Source organism: Nicotiana attenuata, chromosome 9 (genome assembly GCF_001879085.1).
Source record: "Nicotiana attenuata strain UT chromosome 9, NIATTr2, whole genome shotgun sequence".
Lineage (NCBI taxonomy): Eukaryota > Viridiplantae > Streptophyta > Magnoliopsida > Solanales > Solanaceae > Nicotiana > Nicotiana attenuata.
In genome coordinates, this window is record NC_031997.1 from 47,479,922 (window position 1) to 47,490,801 (window position 10,880).

General features: G+C 35.2%; 1 protein-coding gene and 2 non-coding genes across 4 annotated transcripts; 1 reads left to right on the plus strand and 2 right to left on the minus strand.

Annotated features, from left to right (window-relative positions):
• LOC109232401 (glutamyl-tRNA(Gln) amidotransferase subunit B, chloroplastic/mitochondrial) lies at positions 267-6,073 on the minus strand. Of its 2 annotated transcripts, none has more exons than XM_019398153.1 (10): positions 5,941-6,073; positions 4,911-5,589; positions 4,405-4,614; positions 3,441-3,581; positions 3,137-3,340; positions 2,694-2,891; positions 1,916-1,984; positions 925-1,041; positions 742-843; positions 267-634 (listed from the first exon to the last, which is right to left on the minus strand). In XM_019398153.1, exons 2-9 carry the CDS (start codon positions 5,535-5,537, stop codon positions 763-765), a joined length of 1,647 nt encoding a protein of 548 aa, XP_019253698.1. In that variant the 5' UTR covers positions 5,538-5,589; positions 5,941-6,073; the 3' UTR covers positions 267-634; positions 742-762. The 2 variants fall into 2 exon arrangements, with proteins under 2 accessions (XP_019253698.1, XP_019253697.1); XM_019398152.1 differs by having other exon boundaries at positions 5,855-6,073.
• TRNAS-AGA lies at positions 6,169-6,250 on the plus strand. The gene has a single exon. It is a non-coding gene; the product is annotated as a tRNA-Ser (tRNA).
• TRNAS-GCU lies at positions 10,172-10,259 on the minus strand. Its single transcript has one exon. It is a non-coding gene; the product is annotated as a tRNA-Ser (tRNA).

A 10,880-nucleotide genomic window follows, 5' to 3' on the forward strand; every position in this document is an offset into this window, starting at 1 on the left:
AATTATGTTTGCATCTCTTTATCTTAAGCATGTTTTCTTAGAAGCAAATTGGGTTCTCAAGATTTTTATCTTATGCTCATGCATCTAGTATCCGAAATTCATTGGGCAGCTTATATCAACACTCAATATAATAGCTAGGGGCAAGAAGCAGGGGCTGTAAATTCGTTATATAACAGAACAGGACTTTCAAACAATGCCAGCGTAGAAACTGCAAACCTTAACATTAGCTTCTCAATCTCATCATGCATATTTAAAGGAAAAAAATATATAGAACAATAGCTTCATCAACAGAAATATGGAAAATGACGTTGAATCCATAGAAAACTGCATACTTTAATTACACTTGAAGGAAGAAAGTACAGCTACAATTGCAATAACAAGCAGCTTATTCCCCCCTTATGATAGTACATAAATCAGAAGCTTGGCCGTTTGAAATTATACCACGGTCGTACTTATTAATAACTAGTTCAAAAAATCTTGAAAGTAATGACCTGCCCTAACTCTGCTAAATTTGTCTTCCTCAGTGCTGACGATATGCAAATGATGTAGAAGCACATTTCGGGTACTTGCATTTGTAATTGGAGATACCAAGATTATTACCAAATAAAGCCGCTTCTTCATCAGTAGCCAATCGCTGAAATCACATCATATGGAATATGAGCAATATGATAAGAGAGGGAAGCAAAGGTCTAGTATTGCATATATTGACCAGCAAAAGGAAGAACTAAACAGAGCTCGTACGTGATCAGACAACAGCCAACATCAGCTTGTGGCATTTAATTTTTCCAAGAGGATTTTGTTCAAAAGTTTTGGATTTGCTTTGCCTTTCGATTCCTTCATCACCTAGTGATCACCAATGTGAAAAATATTAGCCAGCTTGATGTCAAAACAATAAATTTCAAGGAGAACTAAAGGAAAACATACCTGGCCAGCAAAAAAACCTTGCAATTTAGTTTTACCACCACGGTATTGTTCTAGCTGCTTTGGATTATCCGCAATCACCTTATCTACCATTTTCTCTATCTCCGCAGTGTCAACAATCTGTTTATTCAAAAATGGTAAAGTACATCAGATTCCTTTCATAACGTATATGCTTCAGTTACCTAACTAGTTTCCAATTGCCAGTCATGTAAATCAACAACAACAAACACTTCTTTAGAATCTTATAACTTCAAAAACATTACCACAAGGACAGTCAGTCTGAATTATAGATAGTTCACTTCGGTCAAGATCTGTTTTAAAAGATAGCTCATGGTAGAAATCCCTATTCTAGGCAGTATAATCGAAAAACATGCACACACAGCTTGACACACTTCAGAAGATAATTTTGGCAATTATCTATGCTATTTAAAGTAGATTTTCCTTAAAGTTCTTACAGTCAAGCTAGCAGAGTTGTGCTGAGGCTTTTACAAAGCTGGAATAATAATAATTTAGTCATTATGTTTTTAAAGCTTATACCATAATAATACCTCAATTTTCATCTCGACTTGTTATAAATAGGGTTTTGTTATGCAAATCGTGAAGCCTTGGAAGTAACATTAAGCATCAACCTAATTAACATAATCTTCTAGCAATCTGGAGTTGGCTGGATGTCTATTTGAAGTGTATATTCCTCCTCAAGTATCTTTAGTTGTAGTTGTTTTGTGATCAGCTTCCTCATTTTAATCAAAGGATCTCTAAACGACTACAAGTCAGGTAATATGGCCTATAACTTTAACTCTACCTATCAGAATGAGGATAACTAGACGTAATAAATGATGAAAGGGGATAATTATATGGTTTAGAAATTTAAAAGAATCCATTTTTATAGATAATTTAACAGCTCTTCAATGAAACAGCAAAAACATTCGTCTGTATATTGATTTGAAACAAGAGGAATAAACTAGAGTCCTTGCGATAATGCAAGCCAACTTACCTGAACCAAATCCTTTTCTTTTATCAGTCCCTTGACAGTTCCACCCTTGGCCACTAGCTCAAATAAAATCTGTAAAATTCAATGATAACTGATCATTCAGAAACATATAAAATGAACAGAGTGGATCCAAGTAAAACCAGTGAAGAAAGCGGTCCATTGGCATATTATGCATTTATAGAGAATGCTACTGATAATGCACAAGTGATATTCTTCCCCTCTCTTCTATGCACACATTAACAAGTTTTTCGAAATAACTTTCATGAAATTAGTTATACCGACGCTCAAACAATAGTTAATGATTATCACAACTGAATATAAAAGGTTACATTGCTGCAATCACAGAGACTCCTTTAATAGGCCTCCATAGCATATCTCGTCACTATTACCGTCTGAAAAGGGTATATGCTTAATTCCTGATATATGTTCCATCTTTAACTACCCTATTTCTAATATGTCGCAATTAGAAGCAGTGACACAGAAAAGAAACAGCACATCAATTACTGGCTACTCAAAGGCAACTGGAATCTTTTATTTTTTTGGATAAGGTAAAGTTAGGCAAATAGAATCAATTGAAAGGGCTGTGATTCGCAGAAGAAATCAGGAAAATGGTAGTTAACTTGTGACTGGACAAACCCCCAATCTAGTGCACCCAAAATATTATATATGGTGAGAAGGATCAATGGAACTAAAATTCTAATTAGCAATGTATAGAGTAAGCATTAGAAATGATTTTTGACCCATAAAAAAGTTGACATATCAGCACGAAAAATGTAATTACCTCCTTCCCAATCTTTCCACTGATAGTCCCATCTTTAATGGAAGCTATGAGCTCCCCAAGTTCTTGAGGGCTAAGTTTAATCTCATTGATAGTCACTTTTTCATTTTTCATATATGCAGCAATATCACCCATAATCCAATTGGCAGCAAGCTTTACATCGGCACCCGCTGCAATTGCTGCATCAAAAAATTCTGCAATCTGAAACATTCAATTATTAGTGGATTTTGGAAATTTCTACAAAAAAATATATGGACAAAGCGGGAAAAGAAACATGATTTTGAAAGTTAAGGATTTAAAAAAGCATATCAAATTTCCGGCAGGAAGCATTTCAAGCACAGGTTAAGCCGTTACTAAATAACATCAGCTTGATAAATTATAGCAATGGAGATCCATATGCCAATACGGCCAGTATAATCAGAACCTGAAAGATGAGCAGCACTTACATTCATGTCATTGGCGAGAAACAAGACATCTTGCATGCTTAGGCCCATGTTCTCGTACCTCCGACGCTTAGCTTCTGGAACTTCAGGCAATGACTCACGGATATTGTCCACATACTCCTCGGTGAGAGTAACTCCAGGAAGATCAGGTTCAGGGAAATAACGATAGTCAGCAAGTCCTTCCTTTTTCCGCATTGTTACTGTTTTCTAGAAGTATGAGAAAGTTAAACATATAAGCTTCCCATGGAAAGACTTGAGTAAACTAATCTGACATACTGCAGTAGCATGAAAACTAGATTTAGCATACCTGAGCACCTTCCTCCCATAGACGAGTTTCCTGTACAATTTCATCGACCTGGCCTTGGCTATGTAGAAGGACCTGTCTTGAAATTTCATAATCAATGGCCCTACTCACTGATGAGAAGGAGTTCAAGTTTTTAATTTCCACCTGACACAAGATGAAATATATCAGTTCATCATATACAATGTTGACTTTAAGGATATGGAAATTAAACTACACACTTAATGCAGAGAATTTCCAGAACATAGTAAAGCAACAGTAAAAAATTAACGGCAGATGAAGCAGAAGCACAATCCATAAGGCAGAAGAATCCATGTTATTGACATGAAAATTGCAAAAATGGGGAAATTGCGGTCACTAGCAACAATTACATAGGATAAAGTAGCCATTCACTTAAAGCCTTGAACGACATGTAATATGTATTTTAAGGAATTAAGAGAACTCGAGAATTCATTTGTTAAATATCTCTATGGTTTCAAGTTTCTCCAGAGAAGGTTGTTTACACCAAATGAAGCTGAAATTATGTTCATCCGAATATAAATGGTCATGTTCGCTAAACTTGGCATGCAAATCTAGTCTCCCGTGGGACCAACCAGAGACCAAGTTTCACATTAAAATGACAATTAAAGTTCCTAACTAAGTTTAATGCTAAAGCAAGAATTTCATAAATGGCGAAACTGAACTTGCAGCTGTGGCTAATTCAAGTTGTCCATTGAACTGATTATAGAGGACCATCCGTTGTGGGGCGTAGATGAACAACGGAAGTGAAGCCAATGTTTCACTTAAAACACAAAATTAACCTAACCATCCATCCAGAAGAATGGCAGAACAAGATAAGATGGGAAAAACATCCACAAAAGAAAGCAAACTAGAAAGTTTGCAATCTTATGCTGAATCATCCAGCTATCTTAAATCTGTATTTCCTATGCGTAAGGGAAAGCAAAAGAGATGGCAGGCACATCATGCAAACCTTTGTACCAAACTCTAACTGCCCAATAGGACGAACTGAGATATTGACGTCACAGCGAAGTGATCCTTCTTGCATATTTCCGTTACTCACTCCCAGATACCTGACCAACCTTTGCAATTCTGCAGCATATTCTGCGGCTTCAATACCAGTTCTCATATCTGGCTCAGAGACAATTTCCAACAATGGAACTCCCGCCCTATTTAAGTCAACCTGCAACAGAAAGCCAAATAAGTCAACATCCGTCTAAGAATCATAGTGAATCTTGAAACCATAAGGAATACTTTATCAATAGAAGCAACAAGTATATTAGATCAAATAATCTAACTCCATTCATGCACATATACAAATAAGTTGCACAATTTGATACAATCATCAACAGAACTTAAACATTACAATGTGATGCATCTGATAAGTGCAAGAATATGCTATCTGAAAGAAAGGGGCAGAAAATACAAAACAAGATGACGAGCGCAAGAATGTTTAAATGAGTAAGGAGAAATTCTTTCCTGCGAGTAACTCCCACCGTCGGTATGAAGCAGCTTCCCTGCATCTTCTTCCATATGCACCCTGGTAACGCCAAACTTTCTATGGCCACCACCAAACTCAACTGGAAGATCCACATCAAGATATCCGCCACTCGCAATTGGGATATCAAACTGTGATATTTGATACCCTTTTGGAAGGTCAGGATAAAAATACTGCTTCCTATCAAACTTGGAACTCAAAGACAATTTACAATTAAGTGCAAGGCCAACTCTTACTGCACACTCAATCACCTTTGAGTTCAAAACCGGCAATGCACCAGGCAAACCCATACAAACAGGACAAACACTGGTATTTGGTGGAGAACCATAGTTGTAAGGGCAGCTACAAAAGGCCTTAGTAAGAGTAGAAAGTTGAACATGTGTTTCTATGCCTATAACTGCCTCATAATCTTTCAGAATCTTATCAACTGTTTTTGATTGGTTTTGTGTGGAAACTTTCAACTTGGGCTGTTCTTTTTCTTGGGTTGCAGTTTGTGTTTGTGCACTTCTCATACAACAATACAAAACACCATGTTTTCTTGCAAAATATGAAGATGGGTATAACATAGAAGGGTTAAGCTGTATCCCTCTAAGGAATGTCAAAGCCATCTTACCAATAAACACACAAAATTATCTTACCAATAAACACACAAAATTATGCCTGCAAATCATCAAACACATTGTTCAGAATCTTCAAATTAATACTAAAAAATTTCAAGAGAATGCCTTGAAGTACATAAAGATTCTAACTTTAAGCTGAGAGAATACCCAGGTTTTATTTTTTCAGTCAAAAAGCTTCAGAGCAATAAAACACATGGTTCAAAAGCTTTGAATTAATACTTTTCTTTGTCAGAAAATGCCTTGAAGTACATAAAGATTGTAACTTTAAGCTTAAATTGATAAAGAAAACTGAAAATAGAGAATACCCAAGTTTTATTTTTTGGTCAAAAAGCTTCAGTGACTGATGAGAGTCACATATACGACATCTTTTGAGGAGGGTCCAAGATTTTACCCTGTGAAGCTGTGAGATATTAAATAATTGGTTTGAACTGAAGAAAAAACTAGACAAGAATTGGCTGCTTCTATGAGTTGAACCTGAGCATGGCAAAATTAAAATTGAAAGACTGAAGAAGTTCGAACACTCAAAAGAGAATTGGTGAAGATAAAGGGAAATCAGAAATCAGTCGTTCATTTTTTATAATTGAATAAATATGTAAACTGTCAGAAATATGAACATCGAGTGGTCGTGCCGGAGTGGTTATCGGGCATGACTAGAAATCATGTGGGCTTTGCCCGCGCAGGTTCGAATCCTGCCGACCACGCAACTTTTTGGTTAATTTTTTCTTTTTAGGCAAACCTTTGTAATATGAGAACAGAAAACGTAATATAAACCATAATTTTAGCTTTGTACAACCTTTTAGTATTAAAGCATGGTTTATTTTACTCAGAATTCTTGGTGATAGAGGTAACTTAAGCAAAATGTTCGGAGATAATCGAATATACAATAAGATAGTAACCATACAGGTGAATTTGCATTTTTGGATTTCAACAACTCCCTTACGTAATCTATATATCTATATCTATATCTATATATCTATCTATATATAACTAGTATACGTACCCGTGCGATACGCGGATAATTCTAAAAAAAAAGCAATGCATTGTAAGATGTGCGAATTCAAGTAAAGAACCTAAAAGCACTTCTTATTAAACAATGTTTTAGTACAACAAAATTAGTCACGCTCTTTAGAAGTACAATACTTTAGTCAAACAATATTTAATATTTAGGACTCTACAATATGTGCAATAGAAGGACAACATGCCATTAGCTTGATTTTATCACACAAAAGAAAAACAAATAAAAATTACAAATTCACCACCAAATTATTTTCACTCCAAACTCCATTCTTCATCTTGAATAGGATTCTAAGTAGTTGCAATTGAACCACTCTTTTCAAACCAACTTTCATGAACTCTTCTGCCTTGACTCGTATGCTGGAAACCTCAGTCCAACAAATGAATTAATGTAATCAGCAAAGTCCAAGGTTGCACCATATCATAAAATAACTTTGTATAAACTTATTTGCAATATAAGCATTCCTCAACCAAATTGCTACATCACTTTATGCTCCTAAATTATCACCGTGTTGCAAACACTTAATCCTCAAATTTTCCAGCCAAGACTAATTCCTAAACGCATACGACATAATACAAATTCACATAAAATAAGAGAGGATACATTGCCAAATTTGACGCTAAAGGCCAAAGAGGATAAATGGACAAATTATGTACATTTATTTTAAAAATAATATGGGTGACTACATATACCTTCAGAGCCTTTATTTCGTTTCAGGATAGAATTAGCTCGCTAACTTGTCGTATTAATCATACAATCACTATTTACTATGTATCTATGCGATGAGTAGATAATACAAAAGAAAATTAACTATCCATCCTAAGTTTTTCCCACTGATGATAGATGTTTTGTACTGTTCAAGGCTATCCAAACCTGCATAAAAATTTATAAGATGCAGATTTCAAAGGAAATCTTTATACTTCAATTGAAAGGTGACTGTAGTATCATTTTAACCACTAATTCACAAATCATAATTATTTCATGTATCATAGTAATCCATCTCATTAAATGTGTAAATATTGGGGACAGACACAAAGAACAGTCATCACATGGAGTATCAATAATTATCCATATGACCAAGTAAACTCTTTACTTGCTAAAGAGTAAGCTTCCATGAACTATTGAAGAAGCCAATTAAAAAGCTATGAAGAATAGTTACAGGACATGCTTCTTCCTTACAATTGTACTTGAGACTTTTCCTATGCCTCTAAAGTCAATTCTTTTAGTGTTCCAGTTTGATATATACCATATCTAATAAAATCTAATGAAACATGGTTCTTAGTTATAAGGTTAACCAAAATACAAATATGATATTACATGAGTTTAAGTTTGAATGAATTAAAAGTATACCATTGTCGACACAAAATTTCATACAGAAAATCAATTATAATACATTTTACATAAAGAAACTCAATTTTAATATATTTTACATAAAACACACCATTCTCGACAAAAAATTATAACAGAAACTCAATTATAATACATTTTACAAATTCTAAACTTACAGGTCTTGTTGGAACAGTTGCATGCAGATCACCACATTTGGTAGAATTGTAAACAATCCAAGCATATCTATAAAGAATTATAAGTGATTATTGCGAAAAGAGGAATCTGTTAATCAAAACTTTAAGATATTCCACACACATAATTAAGATAAATCAACAACTATACCAACTAAGCCAGAAATTCATTCTATATAGTCCTTTCGAGTGTGTTTTTATTGAAGATATAAACGGATCACAAATAAATTAAATGTCGATGCTCCTTAAAAATGCTAACATTTGCATCAACTATAAATTGTTGTATTATTTCGAAAGTGAACTTTTAACAATACTACATACAAAATAGACTATGATCAAGGAAGTGTCCATCTATAAACTCAGAAACTAAGAAAAATATTACCGGAGCAGAATCACACTCGATAGGAACCTCTCAATTAAATTGAGCATCAATTTGCACAAAGTACCAAGTTCATGGTAAACCAAATATCATAAGTATTTAAATGCAACTATCTTAATTAAGAAAAAGATTTGAGAGGAAAAAAATACCATTGATAAGAAGATCAACTAATTCAAACCATCCTCTCCCCTCTATTGCCAATCTATTATCTCATGTGAATGTTCTGCTTTTGAGTTCATGTTAAAGTATTTTTATTTCTCATGAGCGTGTCCTTTCAGGTCAGGAACTCCTGCAATAGGCAGCTAGCCTATTGGAAAAAGACTACTCTCATCCCTCTCCCGAGGTAGCTACTTTTTTTTTCGTGCTTCTTAAGCTATCTCTATTTTCCGGACAGAGAGGGCCGGTCGGTCAGTTATGGAAGACTCTGCTGGGTAGAAGCCCGAAGGAAGGGCTCAGAAGAGCCAAGAATATCAAGAAAACTAAAGAAGACCTCTTTTCTTTGTCTTGATTTTGTTCGAAAGGACCCTCTTATTCTCATAGCCTGGAATTAGAACAAAAAGTGGATACGGTTGATAAAAAACCATTATCAACAGAAATTGAGAAACCTTCATAAGGTTTCTGTGACGACCCAACCCGTCGTCTCATGTATTACAGTCCCGTTTCCCCCATTTATTGCTCTTTTATGTTTTATTATCAGCAACTGGTGAGTTAGAGTTGAATTGAATTGGTTGGATAGGAAATGAGACACTTAGTCTCTTTAAGGAAGGTTTGGTTTGGAAAAAGTCAACCGAACGCTGACTTATTAGTTAGAAGGCTCGGATGTGAATTCCGGTGATTCGATTAGCTTCGGGAGGTGACTTGTGACTTAGGAGTGCGATCGGAGGTGATTTCGGAGGTCCTGAGTAGAATTAGGCTTGAATTGGCAAAGTTGGCATTTTGGCGAATTCCGGTGGATAGGTGAGATTTTGATCCGAGGGTCAGAATGGAATTCTGAGAGTTGCAGTAGCTCCGTTAGGTAATTTTGGATATGTGTGCAAAATTTCAGGTCATTCGGAGGTGTTTTGGTCGGGTTTTTGATCGAATGCGTAATTCGGAAGTTTTTAAGAAACTTAGGCTTGAATTCGATGTGATTTGATGGTTTTAGCGTTGTTTGATGTGTTTTGAGGATGAGAACAAGTTTGAATGAGGTTTTAGGATGTATTGGTGTTTTGGTTGAGGTCCCGGGGGCCTCGGGGTGAATTCGGGTGGTTGAACGAGAGTTTTGAGGTGTGTTGCAGGTCTGTTGCTGCTGTCATCTGATATTTCCGCTTCTGCGGAAATGGACCGCAGAGCGGGTGAGCGATCNAGTAGAAAAGAATTTATGAAAATTCTTTTAGAGAAAGAGCTTCATTGCCTGGTGTCAAACTAGCATATGCGGTAGAAAAATGGATGATCTATTCTCTTTTTTTCAAAAAAATCATCTTGGAGATTGTGTAATGCTTACTCTCAAACTCTTCGTTTACACAGTAGTGATATTTTTTGTTTCTCTCTTCATCTTTGGATTCCTATCTAATGATCCCGGACGTAATCCTGGACGTGAAGAATAAAATAAAAAGGGTTTTTCCTTGCTTGATTTTCCAATTTTCTTATGATTTGGTCTATTCCACACATTTAACTAAGAATAAGAACAAAGGATTTCGGAATTTGAAAAAAAAAATCAAGTCATCAACGGAAAGAGAGGGATTCGAACCCTCGGTACGATTAACTCGTACAACGGATTAGCAATCCGCCGCTTTAGTCCACTCAGCCATCTCTCCCAATTGAAAAAGATAATTACTACATGAGATAGCACATAAGATAAAGGAAAGAATCCTTCTTTCTCTCTTTTCTTCTTTCTATATTATATAGATATGTACAACTTTTATCATCAATTTCCTTTATTTCTTTATCTAAAGTAAAGGAAGGGCTCAGAAGAGCCAAGAATATCAAGAAAAATAAAGAAGACCTCTTTTCTTTGTCTTGATTTTGTTCGAAAGGACCCTCTTATTCTCATGGCCTGGTCTGGTCAGTACCCAGCCGGGCCTCTTTTGTTCCAACGAATTTGAATTTGAAAACCAAAATGCCTGTTATAGTTGTAATATTTCATTTTAATTGAATAGTTAATATTCAAGCAACAAGAAAAAATTCCCATTTTTTGTAAAATTTTTGTAAAAGTAAAATAAAATATATAAAATAGAAAAATTCGAATCAAAATAAAAGTCTCAATTTCTCTTTCTGCTTTTTTATTTTATGTTTACCACCTTGCTGGACTAAAAAAAAAGAACGTAAGACTTTCGAAATTGCATTTTTATGTTATGATTTNATATATATATATATATATATCTGGACTGAGTGTGGATCGGGCTGCACGCCGCAGCGAATGCTACGATGATATTGCG